This window comes from Nilaparvata lugens, chromosome 2 (genome assembly GCF_014356525.2).
Source record: "Nilaparvata lugens isolate BPH chromosome 2, ASM1435652v1, whole genome shotgun sequence".
NCBI classification, from domain to species: domain Eukaryota; kingdom Metazoa; phylum Arthropoda; class Insecta; order Hemiptera; family Delphacidae; genus Nilaparvata; species Nilaparvata lugens.
The window spans coordinates 15,964,010-15,983,689 of NC_052505.1; the positions used below are offsets into that span (position 1 = coordinate 15,964,010).

Here is a 19,680-nt window from a genome sequence, read left to right on the forward strand (position 1 = left end):
AGTTACATTTGGTAACCCCCTCTATAATGCTGATGTAGCAATGCATTTTTATCAGTAGCCATTAGTTTTGTATCGAGTCAGTCTGCTGTCAGAGCTTTCTTTTCAAAAGCAGGTTGGTGAGCAGGGGCATCCAACAAGACGTATGGAGAGATAGAGGCAGATGGCGTGTTGAATGCGGGAAACGGCCGGGAAGGCTGTAAAAACCCACGTATAAGGTAAGGTGAGGTAAGGTAAGGTAAGGTAAGGTAAGGTAAGGTAAGGTAAGGTTGGTTAGGTATTTCAGTTTCTTAACCAATGATGCAAACCTACTTGAAATTTGAGTCCTGGAATATGTTTGATGCTCTCGTCGGTCACGTGGTCATTCCATTCATTGACAGCCAGCAAGTAGCCCACCTCGGGCACATACATCATGTAGTAGGACTTGATCGAAGCTGGCAAGTCCTGAATGTCCAGTTGCAACAGTTCACTCAGCATGTCTGGCAGGCGTCTGTATTCTTCTTTCACTGAACAAAAACAATCAAATTAAGAAATATATTAAATAAGCTCAAGTCCCAATGTCAAAAATCTTCTTTATTTCACAAATACGGTAGGTACAAACAATAATAAATTACTTAAATTAGGTTTTTATAGACAGAGTGTCTGATAACTCACACCCTATTTTTATACTGCTATAATTTCTTTATTTACGAACCAATTTAGTTAGAACTACATTTGTTGGATAGAGCACTCCTTGAGGTTGTATTCAACACCAATTTTCATTTGTTTCAGTTTGAAAATTCTCCCTCTCTTGACTGTGGAAGAATGGAAGAACGAGCTGAAATAGCAGCTCGTTATGAGGTCTGGGGATCTGTGGTCCGAGTACAAAGATGGTGGAGGGCTGAACGAGGGATCCATGCAACACTGGATGCAAAAACTGTTAAAAAATGCCTTTCCAAATTACTAACAACAGGGAGTGTCGCAGATAGAAGACGATCAGGAAGACCATCAACGTCAAGGACAGCAGAGAATGTTGACAGAGGTTGTGAAATGTTCATGAGGAGCCCTAAGAAATCACTGCATCAAGAATCTCGTGAAATTTGTATTTAACGTTACTCTGTTGCAAAGATTCTTAAGAAATATCTCAATGTTTTTGCATCCAGTGTTGCATGGATCTCTCGTTCAGCCCTCCACCATCTTTGTACTCGCACCACAGATCCCCAGAACTCAAAAAGAGCTGCTATTTCAGCTAATTCTTCCACAGTCAAGAGAGGGGGCATTTTTTAACTGAAACAAATGAAAATTGGTGTTAAACACAACCTCAAGGAGTGTTCTATCTAACAAATGTAGTTCTAAAAAAAATTGGTTCATAAATAAAGAAATTATAGTTGTATAAAAATAGGTAGTGATTTATCAGACACTCTGTACATTATGAAATGAGCCTACATGGGCACTGTGGCCTGTGCGAAGACTCGAGTTGTGAATTTCAAGTGGGGTATCTTCATGAAGGAAAAGAGAAAGAGAGCCAAATAGAATTTAATTGAATAATGATGGTAATTTAATTCAGGAAATTCATTCATAGTTTTGTATAGTATAGAAACAGTATAAATGAAAATAGAAATCCAAGTACCCTTTTAAAAATTGTTTAGTCACAACATGTTTCGGCTCTATGATGGAAAAGTGATTGGAGAATATATATATATATATATATATATATATATATATATATAGAAAGATGCAGTATGTATAGTATAGTCAGTGGAAGTCATGTTAATTTTGCAGTCAGGTAAGTCTGCCGTCCGCCAAGACCAGAGTCACAGCTTCCACCTCACTTACTTCAAACAACCAATACTTTAACCTTTTTTGAAAATTGCAAAGCTAACAGTTGAAAAAATGTTATTTGAGGAAATAATATCTTATAATTACGATAAACTACCAAGCTAGAAAAAACAATTTGTTTTAGAAAAGGATTTTGTAAGCTGGACAGTTCTGATTCCAACTGTAGCTACATATCTTGTATTAAGTTCCCGTATTCAAAAATATACAAGTCTATAATTGGGGGAGGGGGGGTGATTGTGACTTGGTTTTGATGCTCCAAGTCAAAGATCTACTCACATGTTTGTTTAGTTGTAATAAATGGCTCTACTCACACTGATCCAGACTCTCGCAAACTCCCTTGTACACGCAAAACCGTTTCTGATCTGCTGATGCATCGAAATCTATAATACTATAGATACAATGGCCCATAATATACAAAGGGTCACAAAGGTATCCAGCAATCTGAAAATGAAAAGATAAGCTATTCTATAAATAATACGTTATTTATACACATATTGAGATTATTGACAATAGAACTTCATTTCGATTCAATTGTGACAACAAATGAGGGTAATTGTTCATTCATGCATTGTATAATTGGAGAGGAAATTAATGGCATACGGTACCTTGGAAAAAAACAGTAAGTGATCAGCATGTTCTTTGCAGAGTTCGGCCACTAAAATCGAATAGTAAAGAGTCTGAAAAATAAAAAGACATTGACGAATCAGTATCATGATTTTGTCTAGGCCAACGCACGAAGCAACAAACATACATATGCAGAAAGACGGAGAAAAAATTGAACGTCTACATGCAGACGTGAGCAGACATATGCAAACATTCGAACACTCGGGAAGGGATTATTTCTCGGTCTGTCTGTAGTCTTGTTTAGGACTACTTGTATTTTCATGAAAATAAAAAGTCAAAGTACCCTTTTTAACAAATATTTTTTTCATATACTTGAAAATTACTCCCAAGTTGAAACATGTTGTGAAGAATTTGTTGAAAAGGGTGGTACATTGATTTGAATTAGGCTTTGGGGACACTATAGTGAGGTCTGCGTTATAATGGTAGTGTTTGATTAGTAATTGTATTAGCTGATCCTTGTCTATCATTCAACAAAACGGATGGCGCTGTCTCTTTCTAGCTTTGCTTTGTTGCCAGATTGTTTTTTAACAATGTAGAAATATAATTAATTAACATAATATTTAATCTTGATTATGAAAATTCATTATGAAATCACTGAGAAATATAATTTCTTGCTCGATAAAATATGATTGATTATTTTAAACGAGAATGAACAGTTAATATTACATCAATAAACCTGCATCAGCTACCGTCTATAGAATGCATTGACAAGACAGAGGATCGGCAACGTTGTTCTTCTATCTTTTTCCACTGCCATTATAACGTGGACCTCACAATAGTCATGTACTGTAAGTACTGCATTCCATACACTGACAAGATCACCAAAATTAATCTTGAAGCAAGTTTAGATTGAGATGAAATAAACATTTTAAAAATCAGTCTGGCAACCTGCACGTCAAGGCTAATAATAAAGGGAAAATATTTTGATATCAGCTATTACTGAAAAACATGAACTACTATTGTAAATCATTATTCTATTTTCAATATTTGGGTATTATTTTCTACGGTGTGAATAGTTCTTGCGTGAATTATACTAAACCTTATAGAATGACTTCCATTGGCTCATAGATTGTCGGCCATTTGTCATGAGCCTCAGCATGTCCTGCAAATTCAAATTGTTTTATTGAATGTGAAACATAGCATTCAAAAAATAACCATCACAATATGAACGATACATAGAATCTTATGAAAAATAGTATGGTGACTAATAATGATATAAAATACTATAATACTATAATAATAGGTTCTAACCGATGACATATTTGAATACAGACATTTATTAAAATGACAAGTATAAGACATGTGTTAAAGTAGTAAACATGAAACTCCTTCACGAAGACTGATGACTGTGTGTGGAGAAATGTCTGGATCTGGACTATACTAAAGTATTATCAATTTGTTTCTGAGTCTTCAACAGTAAATTGATTGAAAACTAAGTTATAAATAACATAGTTTAGGCCTGCATCATTTTGGAATGACATAGAAAATGGGATAGAAAGATAGAATGAAAAAAGAGAATTGTTTGAACATCGACTGGAACTCACAAAATCGATTCAGGATGAACATACGGTTTATTTAAAACTTTTTTTGCTGAAGATGATGCCTTTGACTATAGACAGAGACATTCTTTCTATAGTCAAAGATGATGCCCACATGAGTTCTAGGCTTGTGCTTGGATAATGAAACTGACGATGAGAGATGAAATAATAAATAATATGATCATTCAACAAACTTCTTTGGTTGGTTTTTATGAATGGATTCATTTGTATTGATATATTTATGCAGTCAGTTTTCATATTTTATTCCAAATAGACCTTCATAAATATAGCCCACCTAGCTGTAACCCAACTTCATTTGACTGTTTTATAAATTATAATTAGAACCGTTTTGGGCTTGAGCCTGAGGTGCCTACTTATCTAAAAGGTGTGTAATTCTAAATGATTGAATAATAATGGATGAATTAGCTCACCGTGACACTACGGATATTAACAATGTAGTTGGACAACTTTTCAACTACTTGACTGTTTGAGTTATCCACGAAAAACTCTATCACATCTTGCCGCTCTTTGATTAATGCGAGGTCTTGTGTTGGTTGACTGAGTAGCGCCCTGAAAGTCATTCAGGAAAACTTGATAAATTTATATAAGAAATAATGGTCAATTAATATGGAAAAGATATTTAGGGAAAAGTATTATACGTATTTTGGTAAAGCGGTCCCTAGGTGGTCACTATTATCGTTCAATATAGTACCTGTAGTGAGGTCCACGTTATAATGGCAGTATCCAATTAACATTGGTGTTGGTATTCTTGTCTATCATTCGAAAAATCAGATAGTGCTATCCTTTTCTAGCTTCGTACCGTTGCCTGATCGTTTTCAACAATGTTTGATAATTTATATAAATTATGAAAATGTATTATTTAACCATTAAAAAATATATCTCTTGACTAATAAAATATAATTGATTATTTTGTACAAGAATGAACAGTTAATCCTATACTATTAAACAAGCTATTTCTGTTTCGAAAACGGCTCTAACGATTCTCAAGAAATTTGGAGCAAAGTAGGTTAATGATATGAAAATTCGATTGCACTAGGTCTCAATCCTGGGATAACTCTCTGAAGGACATTAAAAGGATAAATACGTCCTTGGAAAAACAGATGGAAATTTTGTCTTCTGTCGATACCGTGATGGAAGTGAGTGAGGGAGTGCATGTGTGGGTTATTCCTCAGCTGATCTCACGAGAAGAATAATACAGTAAGAAAAACTTATTTTTGTTTATTTCTCTTTTTTTTAGAAAACATGTTTACTTCAGAAAGTCCAAAATAGTAACTAGATGCTGTTAGTGTAAAATAGTACATAGTATATTAACAAATATTATGGCAAACATAGTATATCATTCTAAATCGAATTCATAGTATATCTATTTGTAATTGACGATGTAATTGTTTTTGAAGTGTGAATAAATTGTTATTTTGATGAGTGATAGAAGCTTAACCTAGATTTTGATTTAGACTGTAGTATAAATTTGAAAAGGGACAGTTTGGGTATAAGCCTGATGTGCCCCCTCATATAACTTTAAAAATAATTGTACGACTGAGAAAATGAATAAATAAATATAAACTATAAATTCAATCTTTCGTTACAAATGTTCTATGCTTTTACACTCCAGAGCGAAGCTCGGTCCCCCGGTATTATTACATAAGATATAACGGTATCAGCTACTCTCTATAGAAGACTGAAGCAAGGCATAGAATCGGCAACGCTGTTCTCCTATCTTTCTCCACTGCCATTATAACGTGGACCTCACTATACTTATAACATTTGGACACAGTGTCTATGACGTGTGTCTACTGATGTCAGAAGTAGATACTGATATTGTACAATAATATTGAATATCTAGGGATCGCTCAAGATGATGAAGCATTTCACTTTTATGAGTTGAGTTAAAAAAATATATATTCTAATTTTGCTGAAGCAGAATATGGAACAAGTGTAACAAATGTTACATATTTATTTATTTATTTATTCGTTGATATAATTACAAAAATCATATGAATATGATCGGGATAGAACAACAGGCATAATTTCCACCAAAGTGTGTCGTTTCTAGCTACGTGAATGAACAAAGGCTGCTGTACAAACTTACCTTTTAGAGAAGTGTGCACTCTTTCCACTTCATCACTCTCAAATATTCTATAAAGTAGAGATAATTTAAGGAGTGGTTATGAAAGATTATTTTGTTGATTTGTTGGTTATGTAGCCTATTCTGTGGCTATGCTATACCAGACCAACAAGCTATCTGAGAATCCAGTTCATCCAAAGCTTGCTCATATCTGAGCAAGCTATCTGGTTCATCCTATTGACCAATGAGAGCTCTTCGATGTGGTAAATTGTGAAATGCAAGGTGGTCACAGTACAAGGCAGGATTTATTATTTACCGGTAACCGGATTTTGGAACATTTACAATCAAAATGGTTTCCATGTAACTTTTTACCAGTAAATTGTGACTAGAACAATTTACCACTTGGAACATGCTACCTTGTTCCCAGAACGTATCCAATGGTAAAAGAGAATTGGTAACCAATCATTTGCACTGAGTTAGAACGTATATGTAGGCCTACCTCATACGTCTGGATCCGAGAGACGAGTAGCATCGATTGAAGAGAGACAGTATGCTGACTCCCTCCTTGTTGCTGCACTCACTCCACTTGTAGGGTGAGGGATGGCGCATGCCCGAGAACACTTGCAGTGCGCGCAACGAGTCATTGTCAACCCACACCAGATTGTTTCTGCAATTGAAATTATATAAGATTAATCTTATAATGGAGGCTCATAGAATATTATAAGAGATAAGGTTTTAATAATAATGAAGGTTCATACAATATTATAAATGCAATTGAAGAATTTCACGGTACAAAGCCGGATAATAGATGTTAGGAGAAAGCTAATATTTTAATTCAAGATGAGGCTTGTCAAATCTAAACGTCTGAAGGCTGCCAATATCCTTCCACTGATTCTTTCTTCCATGTATAAGTTCGATGTTGTTTTCTGATGACACGCTGAAAAAACTTCTTATATAGAGTGAAATCGGATTGAACGAGGTGTACTGTAATCGAGGTGTAATCGGATTCAACTGAGTACTTATGTGATAATATGTAGAGTTCAAATTCAAATTCAAATTTATTGATTCTCAAAAAAATATACAACACTTTCAAGACAAAAAAAATATATATATATATAAGAATCTACACCTGCAAAGAAACCCTGTGCGCAGGTAAATGAATAAACATGTCATCTTAGTTTCCGTTGGCAAATCAATCAGTTATCAAATCAGCAGGGTTCGTGTTATTTTGCTCTTGTTTTCTGCAATCTAAGACCAAGGTCCGAAGTGATTAGTTGACTTACAGCAAGAGCATGTGAATGGTGAGAATGGGATTGAGCGAGGTGTACTGTAATGAAGGTGTAATCAGATTCAACAGTATACTTATGTGATAATATTATGCAGTGTTGAATATAGTTATTTGTGCAACTAGTGCGCAAAGTGACAGTTTGCTGCACCGAAAAAAAACTTTTACGTTTATGGTTTCTTGAGTGCAGCAGAGGAACTTTGCACACGTATTTCACATTAAATTTTTCCTACAGTTACCATTGAATATGAAAAGTGGGTAATTATGGGTAAAATGATTGCTGAAATCCATCAAATGTTTGTGTGTGTGATGCTGATATTAATAACAACCTTAATTCATTTAAAAAGTAATAATCCAATTGTAGTTGAAAATTCTCAGCCAAAGTTCTCATTTTTATTCATTCAAGAATCAGAAAAAATACAGATAGAACAAAAAATTCGCATTCAAAATACATGCCAACAGCTCATTGGGATGGCTGAACCGACAAGCGCGCGACCTAGCGGGAAGAATCGTACCTATATAACTTCGTTTCATTCAGCTAAAAACAGTATTCAGATATTTAGACTTACGGTTAACTAAAATTACCGAAAAATACTTTAAGTAAACTAAAAAATATTTATAAAATAACATGGACAACAGAAAAAAAAATATTGTAGTATATTCGAATGTTATTTTATTAATTTTATTGACATGGATTTCGAACGGTAATTATTTCACCTGAAAATTCGAATTTCATAATGTGTGTTTGCTACATTCTCATTGCTTGGAGTTGAAATAACTATTACTGTCAATAGAAAAGAAACATTATTTATTATTTAATTATGATTTAGATAAACATTATTATTGTTTTGGATTTCTAGATTGGGATTTTATCATAAATATGTAGCCATATAGCCAATGATGATTCTTTTCTAACCACAGACATTGTTACCAACTTAATTTTTATTTTCCTGCACTGGTGCTCCATATAACCTACTAACTATTTTGCGTTGTCATGCTGCAAATCTGGAGTACGCAAAGTAATACTTTGCGCACTAGAGCGGAAAAGTGATTCTTTGCAGCCTGCAATCAGTGCAGAAATGGTCACTTTTCAAGGTATCTGTAGGAAAAATAAATATCTTATCTTGGTTTCCGTTGACAAATCAATCCATTATCAAATCAGCAGTGTTCATGTTATTTTGCCCTCGCTTGCTGCAATCTTATACCAAGCTTGACAAATCAATCAGTTATCAAATCAGCAGTTATGTTATTTTGCCATTGCTTGCTGCAATCCAAAACCAAAGTCGAAATTGATGAGTTGACTTACAGCGAGAGCACGTTGATAGCTTGAATAGGATTGATCGAGGTGTTGGTGTTGACTCGACCGAGCGACTTGCCGAGGAAGTTGAGCAGGCCCCCGAAGGCGGCCACAAACGAGGTGTTGTTGGAGAGGCTGAACTGCGACTGGATGTGGTTGCGGCGGTCCTCTTCGCTCGCCGAGTCCGGCTCGCCCGGCAGTCGCAGGCCGTAGATCAGGTGGCGCGCCGTCTCAACATCTGGCAACAACATGTCACACTATCTGTACGCAAGTAGTTAATGATAAAGAACTAGCAGTTGAGGATGAAAAACGAGTAGTTAAAATAGAAGTACTTGAAGATGAAGAACTAGCGGTTGAAAAGGAGCAATTGAAGATAAAAAAAACTGGTAGTTTAAAATAAGTTCTTGAAGATACAGATCTAGCAGTTGAAAAAGGAGTAGTTGAAAATAAAGAACTAGTAGTTGAAAAAGGAGTAGTTGGAGACAAAGAACGAGTAGTTGAAAAAAGAGAAGTTGAAGATAAAGAACGAGTAGTTGAAAAGAAGTACTTGAAGATAAAGAAGTAGCAGTTGAAAAATGAGTAGTTAAAGACAAAGAACTAGGAGTTGGAAAATGTGTAGTTGATGATAAAAAACGAGTAGTGAAAGAAAGTACATGAAGATTATTAATTAGCTGTTGAAAAATGAGTGGTTGAAGATAGAGAACGAGTAGTTGAAAAAGGAGTTGTTTGAGATGAAGTAGGAGCTGCAAGTGCAAAGGTACCTTTAAGCTTGAGAGTGTTGAATGTAATGCATGTATTTAAAAGCAGTATGTTTTACCATTTTTATGTTAAACCACTATGTGCGCCACCATTTAAATAAATACATTCAACACTCTCAAACTTGAAACTACCTGTAGTGAGGTCGTATAATGACACTTTGATTAGCAATCGTATTGCTATCCTTGTCTGTCATTCAACAAAGCGGATAGCGCTATCTTTTTCTCACTTTGCTCTGTTGCCAGACCGTCTTTTAACAATGTAGAATTAATAATTTTATTTTATTTATTTACAATGCAAATGACACTAATGTAATAACATTGAAAGATGAAATAATAAGGTAGTCCTTGTGCTATTTTTCTTCCAAATTTATAAGTGACAAAGTCCAAGATAAGGTTAGAATTTCACGTGTACAATTTTTATAAAATTTTAGACGAAAATAAACATTAAAACAATAAATTTTGAATTTAGATGGCTTGAATCAATAAATTGATTTGAAATATTCCACTCAATTGCCACTTATAACGAATAATATTGAGTTATTTAAGAAAATTTGGAACCATTCAAGAAACACAAAGTTGTAAACACTAAACACTTATTTTATCACAAAAAAATTAAAATTAACAAAATATTTCATCTTAATTATGAAAATTCATTATGAAATTGTTGAAAAATATAATTTATTGCTTAATAAAATATAATTGATTATTTTAAACGAGAATAAACAGTTAATATTACATTAATAAAGATGTATCAGCAATGCTATATGGTAGTGAGTGTTGGCCGCTGAAAAACAGCAAGAAGAGAAACTCCATTCTGCTGAAATGAAAATGCTGAGATGGGCAGGGGGTGTGACTAGACTGGACCACATTCGAAACACGCATGTTCGGGACAGTTTCCGGGTGGCACCAGTCTATGAGAAGATAATGGAAGGAAGATTACGCTGGTATGGACATGTAAATAGACGTTCACCCAATCATATGACAGGGAAAGTACTTGATATGGAGACCCAGTCGAGGGGCATTGGCAGACCCCGTCTCACATGGCTAGGTTTATTTCATAAAAATATGAAGCAGTTGGACCTGACAAATCAGAAATAGATCAAGGAGAGCCCACCCAGGACCCAGGGTTTAGGAGGTCCTGGCCGACCCCAAATAATGGGGAAAAGGCAAAAAGGAAAAAGAAGAAGAAGAAGAAGAAGAAATAAACGTGTATCACCTACCGTTTATACAAGACCGACGATCGGCAACGTTATTCTCCTATCTTTCTCCACTGCCATTTTAACGTGGACCTCACCTCACTATAGCTGAGTACCGTGATTTGTCCACAAAGTATTCCACAACGAAAATATACATAGAGCATCTTAAGAATAGTGTATTATTTTTAATATTTGAGAAATGGTATTCATTTTTCAAGAGTCAACAGGCGGAATTCGTATACTTTTCAGATTGTCATATAATCTACACAAACACGAAATTTAAGAATAACTTATAGAAAACAGATGAAATAAGTTAATTATTTTTTCCTACAGTTACGTTGAAAAGTGGCCATTGCTGCACTGATTACAGAACGCAAAGAATCACTTTTCCGCTCTAGTGCGGGAAAAATTTTTCTGCACTCCAGATTTGCAACATGGCAACGCAAAATACTTAGTAGGTTATATGGAGCAACAGTGCAGCAAAATCAAAATGAAGTTGGTAACAGTGACTGGGCTGCTATAGTGAGCAGAGGTGCAACGAAGCACAACGAGCAAATTATTAATCATATATTATAACCAAGGACAACGAGGACTTTAGGATTTTAGGATTAAGGTTTTTATCAATAATAAAATTACACAGAAAAACATTTGATGCATTTCAGGCAATTTTACCCATAATTACCCACTTTTCATATTCAATGGTAACTGTAGGAAAAACTTAATGTGAAATACGTGCGAAAAATTCCTCTGCTGCACTCAAGAAACCATTCCGCCCTCGCCTACGGCTCGGGCGTAAACGTTTCTTTCGGTGCAGCAAACTGTCACTTTGCGCACTAGTTGCACAAATAACTATTAATAAATTGCTTTTGCTCTGTCAACAGGAGTGAAAATTGTTTGTTTGAAAAGAGCTGCAGGAGCCATTCATACTACTATTCATTTATTCTTTAAAACTAAATTTTTTGAAAACTAATGACAGCTTCATAATATTCAACATTCAACTTCCAACGGGACTACACCAATTTTAAAAATAACAATACATGAAACAAATACAATAGGACTATGTCAAAAAATGTCATGCTGATTGCGCTGAAACACATGTCAGCGGTTCCATAATGTGCAAGTTTTGTTTATAAAGTGTCACAGTAAAAGCTTAAACTCTTGCTTAAACTAAATTGAATCAGCTGGTCGTTCAATCTCAGTATGAACAATACCTACTATTACCTAAGTAATACCTAAGTAACATATTGATTCACATAGTTATTATAAGAAGCATTTTGTTTAACCTAAACTACTAACACCCAGTTGCGAAAAAGTATGTTAACTTCTAATCCCGATTAAATGCAACGAGAACCAATCAGAGAAGCCTGACTTCTCTGATTAGTTCTCGTGGTATTTAATCGTGATTAACCATGATTCACTGGTTTCGAATGTATTAGTGGTAAGACTAATAAAGTCCATTAGGTTTTATACTCAACTGAACGAAAATAACATTATAATTCACTGGTAAGATTATCCTTCCTATTGTAGGTAATATTGTTTAAATTACTACACTTTATTGTAGTATGTATTGCCATAGAGAAACAATAGCGTAAGTAGATATCCCATGGTATAGGGCGTTTATGTCGCAGCTTTTACTGTTATCTCAAGCCGATAGTCCTCGTAGTTCTTTCCCGTGAAGCTGTGTAATGCTGGCAGTCTCTCATATTGTGCCGTTCATACACTCTCACCCCAACAAAACTGTAAAAATCTAAAATAATCGACAGTAATCGGCTTGAGATAGCAGTAAAAGTTGCGACATAAACGCCCTATACCATGGGATATCTACTCACGCTATTGTTTCTCTATGGTATTACGTAAGTAATAGTAGGTATTGGTATGAATCAAAATCAGCAAACGAAACTTTACATTGATTCAATCAAGTTCAAGCTGAGATTCCGTGCTAAACAGGCCCTGTGCTAAAAATATTATTGAATAATCATAAAATATTGGTAGAAGACGTATTGTTTCACAAGTAGTTTAAAAAAGCAAGCGGAGCTTCAAGCTGCACAGGATCAGTATTTTTGAAGTTATAAATTAGTAAAAACTAATTTAAATAGATATTTCAGATCAAAATTACTCACTGAATTTTTTTCCAGAAAGTAAATGAACCACTTTCGTATCAGGATTTACATCAGAAGTAGCCGAACTTTCAGTGTCATGCTCATTATCAATTATTTCGCCTGTGGCCAAATTTTTCACCGTCTTCAGAAATATTTCTGAAAGTGCGCAGCAAGTCACCACTTTCCTGAAAAAATTAATAAGAAAATAAATGAATAAATAAATATAAGAATAAAAAATAAATAACTGAATAGATAAATAAATAAATGAATGAATAAATATATAATAGAGATAGTTGAAATATATTACTAATATTTATGAAATACTGTGAAGAATTACCAGGGCTGAACTTGCAGGAAAAGAGAATGCAACAATCTGAATTCAGGATTGACATCAATTATGTCATACAGAACGTGAACCTGGAAATAGTGATAAAAGTATTTTTAAATTAAAATAAAATCTCAAAAAACTTACAGAATTTGTAAATCAACTATAATAAAGTATTAGTTTTTTATTGAAAAAGTAGAACGACTTGATACTGTCAAAACCACTGGTTTATTGATACAATTCGAGATACTAGTTTCGGTTGTTACACCATTATCAATCTCTCTAGTGCAATTGTGTAACAGCAGAATCTAGTATCTCAAATTGTTTCAATTAGCCAGTAAACTAGAGAGATTGATAATGTTGTAACAACAGAAAATATTATCTCAAATTGTTTCAATAAACCAGTAAACTGGAAATATTGATTACGATGTAACAACCGAGACTAGTATCTCAATTGTTTTAATAGACCAGTGGTTTTGACAATATCAAGTAATTATCATAATCTTAATATGAGAGATTAATAACGGTGTATCAACCGAAAATAGTATATCAACTTATTTTGATAAACCAGTGGTTTTAACAATATCAAGTAGTTTTCATTATTTTAATAAGTATATATTTACCTTTAAATCACCCTAACAACACAGTAGGTTTTGTATTACAATATTATATTTTTATTTTGTTAGATCAGAACATAACTGTTACCTTTGTAATTATATGAAATTATTTACGGTATTTTAGTACATTATAAATTGTTCATCAATATGTTTCAGTGATTTTCATAGCAGAAATCACATTCCGCGCACAGTCTTCTACGAGGAATGTACTTAATTGTTCCAAATATAATGATAAATATTTTTATTTTGTATTTTTGTTTGATGGAATAAATAAATGAATTATATTTTGTTTGCTTTACCTCGGATTGATTGATGGAATAGGCCACTGCGCCTAGTTTTCCATTTTTCCAATAAACAGATAAAATCACTTGTTCCTGAAAAAAGAATCACCTGAGGTTGATAACACTCAAACCAATAATCAAAAGAGACCAAATGAAAATTGAATAGTGATAAAGTTTCTAGGAGTACTATGCAAAACGTGAAAATGAAACTGATCATCATAATAAATAATTTGATTGTTCTAATAATAAACAACAGAGAGACGTGAGAGACACACATTTAGAGAGAGAGATTGATTGATTGATTATATGCCTTTATTAGGGCGGAATTAGGACTCCTGGTCCTCTCTGCCACACAACCCTTTACAAAAGAAGAAAAATTTACATAAGAACAGAAAAAAATAGATTACATATTATGTAATAAGATTACATAAGATTAATATATAAGTAAATAAAACTATTAATCAAAATACAATAACATATAATAAAAGAGAATTTTAAACTTTATTTATTTATACAATTGGAAACAATATTTCAAATTCCACTAGATAAATCTATAGGAAAACCTATCAGAAATGAAGATCTAATCAAGTTGCCATTCACTCACAATGCACACAAAACAACCCTAAAAATAAAGATTTTACAAAGTATAATAATTATTATCAAAACAATATATTAAGATGAAATATTAATATATAATAAAGATATTAATATTTAATATTAATTAATTAATTTATTAATTAATATTTAATATTAAATATAATAAAGAGAGAGAGAGAGAGAGAGAGAGAGAGAGAGAGAGAGAGAGAGAGAGTGAGTCTGTACTCGTACGATGAAATTATTTACTATAAAAAAACATTTATTTGGAACTTGGAGTTGAACCTGAGAAAGTTTTGAGGCATATCAAATAAAAATTACTAGAGTAGGTACTAGATAGCTTAAACTATCTAGAAGTCGTTTAAAATAATGAGATAATTCGAACTATAATAATGGTATAGCATCGAACTAAGCATCAAGTTAAAGGTTTAATTTATAAATTTATACATATTCAACAAAATTCAATGCAAAAAACGGTAGCTAACCTGCTCTGAACAAGCTGCATCAGACGAAACTTCCCTATCATTTTCATTCTTCTCAGAAGTTTCAACAACGCTTTCTCCAGCTGTGCCATTGCTGTTGTTATTCACAACAGTAAATAAACTCATTGCTATCTGAAAAGAAGACATGCAGCTTTTGAGAATAAGAGACAACGAGGAAACACTTTTTCATTATATTTATTTTTAAATTAAATTATAATTAAAAATCATCATGACCTATTTATACAAAGTGTTTATAAATGGATAGGGTTTCAAACATGTTTCACATTAAACTTGAAGAATAAATTATATTTTCTTATTTTGTTATGTGGAAAAGCAAGTCAAGAAGTTTTTCTTGTTGGGACCAGAGCGCATGTGCGCGCATTATTTGCACCAAAATTATTTGTAATCCCGTCTTCCGGAGGAGACGATAAGCCGTCGGTCCCGACTACCTAAAAAGTAGTCGTCATCTCTCATCATTATCCCTCTCACTCATTACCCACGCACAAGCCTACGAGCTTATGTGGGCATCACCATCAATCAGTATTATTATTAAAATCCGTTGGTCGTTTTCATACTTACCGATTGTCGGCTTTTTTCGTCACGACACCGAGATTGTCCTCCCATTGGCTGAGAACCAGCTGTTGGTAAGAATTGTGTCACCTGGTCATATGGGATATATATATGAATCATATATTTATCTCATATTGATCAGGATTTTAGAGTTTTAAATTGTAAAAGTTTAATGAACAGTGTTTTTGTCAGTTTAAGACGTGAACATTTACAGTTCAAGACGTAATATCGTCAGATATACTTCACAAAGTAGATCTTCCAAATTCTTGGGGAGATGTTATAAATTCCTCTAGTTTTGTCTTTTATATATTATTTGGCTGGTTAGGGTTTTTAACTTTATTCTGTGCATATTTAGGCATCAAGTTGTATGTGTGTAAATTATCTGCTGTAAAAAGCACAACCTAAGATACATATAATCGATAGTTAAGAGTTATATAGTTGCTTTTTGATGGATTAACTGTTTTATTGTTCTCTTTCTTGACTATATAGTTATGAGTCATATGTACTTATAAAGTTTTTTTTTTCTTCTTCGATTTTTATTGCAGCTTTTGAAGTAGTTCAATGTTGATTCACAAATAAATATATTGTCAATTGAGATTTTCTTTTCATAATAGTTGAATATTCATGTACGTCTTATTTTCAAGATGAGATTAAATTAAAGTGCAATGTATATTAATGTGTATAATATTGAAAGTTAGTTTCATATTTAATCAATGTTATTGTGCAGCATAGTTTCATTTTGAATTTGATATGAATGTTTATATTTTAGTTTGAGTAACCTACCTTTCTATGTAAATGTTTGATTTCAATGTATAGTAGCATTATCAAGTCAATCAGGCACACGTTTGTTTCCAGAGTATATTATTTTGTTTTATTATTATTTTTTTTTTGTTCCCCTCTTGACTACAGACTCAGGGACGAGTCTTTCAGCGGGATGGGTGATGTGTCACCTGGTCATATGGGACATATATATGAATCATATATTTATCTCATATTGATCAGGATTTTAGAGTTTTAAATTGTAAAAGTTTAATGAACAGTGTTTTTGTCTTTGAACAATTTTTGTCATCGACAGAAAGATTGTTTATTTTATTTGTTGTCAAAATTAATGTAGCTTCTCTTTTGTTTTTAATAACAAACGTGCCGCTTGTGCGACAGATAAAAATATGTACTGAAATGGCTTTCATGTTTGGCATTGACTGAGTTATATTTAATACCCAAAATTTTTCTTTTGGTGTGTGAGCTCGTTCGTTAGGACTGTGAGTAAAGTCCGGCTGTTCTGGTGAAGGGGATAGATTTTGCTCTTGTTTTATAATACAGTTTTCCTGTCGCAGTTCGGGCAGTTTAAAGAGAATTGTATTATTGAATAGGACGGGATCTGAACCCATTTCATTGGATCAGTTATTTTGATTTTTAATTAATAATTAACGCCGCGAAATACCAGTGGATGCCAAAGTGGGAAACTATTTCAAAAAGGTAGGTGACTACTGAGTCATTGTTCTTTAATTTTTCATAACCACAAACATTGAATCCTCATTAGCAGCAAAGCGAGTAGCCCCTGAAATATTCATCTGATTATTATTATTTCGTAATTTCTAATTATAATTCTAATTTTGTAATAAATAATTTATTGTTTTGTTTTAAATATCAAAAACCTGTACGATCTTTTCTTGTGTTTATTTTTCATTTTCCCACCCTTACATATTTGGTGAAGGCAAATATATTGCTTACATATTTGGTGGAGGCTTCTCCCGCCGTTCCACAACTTGCTTACATATTTGGTGGAGGCGTTCTATAGCTTCCTTACAATTGGCCAATCAGATGACAATCTGGGTGTCGTGACGATAAATGTCGGCCGACAATCGGTAAGTGTAGAAACGGCCGTTGCATACTCTTCGCTGAAGCCAGGGACTGGTTCTCCGCAAATAAGCTGCTTCTCATCAAAGGTAAGACCCAGAAAGAGATGTGTACTCTTGGCAGCACAGATCTTAACCTGGGACCTGTCATCCTCCTTCAGTAGGCCTATAGATTCAAAGATAACCTGGGAGCATCATATTCTTGATGTGTGCAAGAAGCTATCAAGAGTAATAAATCTATTCAGGAAGTTGAGAGTGCTGCTGAGAATCGAGCGATTGTTGATGTTGTACCATGCCGTTTTTTGGTAACCGAATACTGTATGATATCCTAATCTGGAGTCATTCGCCAGAGACATTCTATGGCTCCAAAAGAAAGCTCTATGGCTCTATGGCTCTTCGAATCATCACATCACATAGCAAGCATGATGCATATTGCCAGCCGATCTTCCGCAGATTGGGCATCCACACAGTTTGTGTGCACTACATCCTGGCTTAGTGGCTATATGTGAGGAGCAACATTTCAACGCTACAGCAAAGAGAGCAAGTGCTCTCCTACAACACCCGGAGGACAAATTTGGATGTTCCACGCTGTCGACTGTTTCCGACTGTCCAGACACGCAGGGACTGTTTCCCGGTGCTGGCACTGAGGATGTTTAACTATACTTACCAGAGCCAGAGAGGGAGCGTCCAGTGAATGTCTTCAGGTCTTCCTTGTCTAAGTGGCTGATAAAAAAGATTCTGTATAATAATCAATGACTTTTTTCATGTTAAAAATGTTATGGCTGACACGATCTATTCAGGAATGGCATGGTCCTTGATTGTGAAATTGCATATTGAATAAGGTAAATAAACCATTATTTTCAAACTTTCAATTTTTTGCCACCCTTATAAATTTTAACAGATTGAACAGAACTTGAGTAACACATGATGTGTGCATCTGTGTGCAGACATCGTGTGTTTATCAAAATATGTAAAGGTGCGTACAGACTTTCGCTCTGCTCCACAATCGAGCGTCACTCAAGCAGATCGATTGATGATCGAAGGGGGAGCAAGAGTGGAACGCGATAAGAGCGTGTAACAGAGGTCGAGCTTGGCTAGCTCCTAGGTCAAACGTCGAACTAACCAATAGTTGCGCATGCGTGGTCAACGTTTTCGTTTGTAGTACAGGGTGATTCATAATTATGGTAAAATAATTTAATACGTGATAGTAGAGGTAAAAATAAGAAAAAAGCTTCCAGACTAGTTTTATTCAATTTTTCAGATATTTTCCATATGAATCCAGCATAAGTTTTTCAAAAACTAGACCCCAAACAATTCAGCATCGGTGTATTTCACCAGAGGAACTGAATTCCAGGCGAAATCTTTCACCCTGTATAGCTCGCTAATGAAGCGTTTATGGATATATGTTTATAGGAACTTTTTTCTTATTTTTACCTCTACTATCACGTATTAAATTATTTTAGCATAATTATGAATCACCCTGTATATGTTAATAGTTCGATCTCTGTGCTGGCTAATAAAATTATCAAAATGAATAATTAATTATCAAATTGAATAATATAAAGTTATAAAAGCATTTATTATAATAGGTACCGGCATATTAGCTTTTAGAATAAAAAAGCCGAATTTCCAACCAATCCTTTTACATTTTGAAACATTGACAGAAATTATCTTTTATAATAGAACATTAAAATAAATGCAATAATCATAAAATTTATAATATTAACATAATGTATTATTAGGCTACCCAGCAATCCCCTGGTCAAAACATTTTATTTAGCTTTGTCATCCGATTAGCTGGATTGAACGTATCACATTTGTGAGGTTAGGTTGTAGCAGGACCTCCTAAATAATTTAGGTATTTAGGAGGTCCTGGTTGTAGCAAAGTCAACAATAAGAAAAGAGCGGATCGATCATCCTTCGAACATATTTCGAACCTCAATCGAACCCTTGCGTAACATCTCGCGTAACGTTCATGATCGGAGCGATTGCGGAGCGTGCGAGGAGCGTGTTGGAGGCGCGTATATCTGTACACACCTTTAAATCGAATAGAATTAATAGACGGCAAAACATCCGACCTCCAAAAATGATAGTGTATGTAACGGATCTTTCTGTACATGAACACTGAATAGATTGTGAGTGCTTGCTTTCCATTGCCACCAGGTTCTTCTGATTTAACCTTCTAGTCATGACCCTATTTTTTCTGACGTTAGTCGTGATCCTGGGTCCCAGGGACCCGCTTCTTTCATATTGAATA

At 34.1% G+C, this 19,680-nt stretch overlaps 1 protein-coding gene across 1 annotated transcript in view; it reads right to left on the reverse strand.

Annotated features, from left to right (window-relative positions):
• LOC111052277 (mutS protein homolog 5) overlaps positions 1–15,625 on the reverse strand; it is a 68,105-nt gene extending 52,480 nt beyond the window's left edge. The window contains exons 1-12 of the mRNA XM_039419999.1: positions 15,577–15,625; positions 15,001–15,129; positions 13,940–14,014; positions 13,036–13,115; positions 12,720–12,883; positions 8,655–8,883; positions 6,563–6,730; positions 4,409–4,547; positions 3,479–3,541; positions 2,421–2,492; positions 2,127–2,256; positions 310–503 (exon numbers count right to left, since the gene is read on the reverse strand). Of these exons, the coding sequence (XP_039275933.1) occupies positions 310–503; positions 2,127–2,256; positions 2,421–2,492; positions 3,479–3,541; positions 4,409–4,547; positions 6,563–6,730; positions 8,655–8,883; positions 12,720–12,883; positions 13,036–13,115; positions 13,940–14,014; positions 15,001–15,129; positions 15,577–15,621 (1,488 nt within the window). The 5' untranslated portion in view covers positions 15,622–15,625. The remainder of the gene's footprint in view (positions 1–309; positions 504–2,126; positions 2,257–2,420; positions 2,493–3,478; positions 3,542–4,408; positions 4,548–6,562; positions 6,731–8,654; positions 8,884–12,719; positions 12,884–13,035; positions 13,116–13,939; positions 14,015–15,000; positions 15,130–15,576) is intronic.
• Between the last annotated feature and the right edge of the window lie 4,055 nt (positions 15,626–19,680).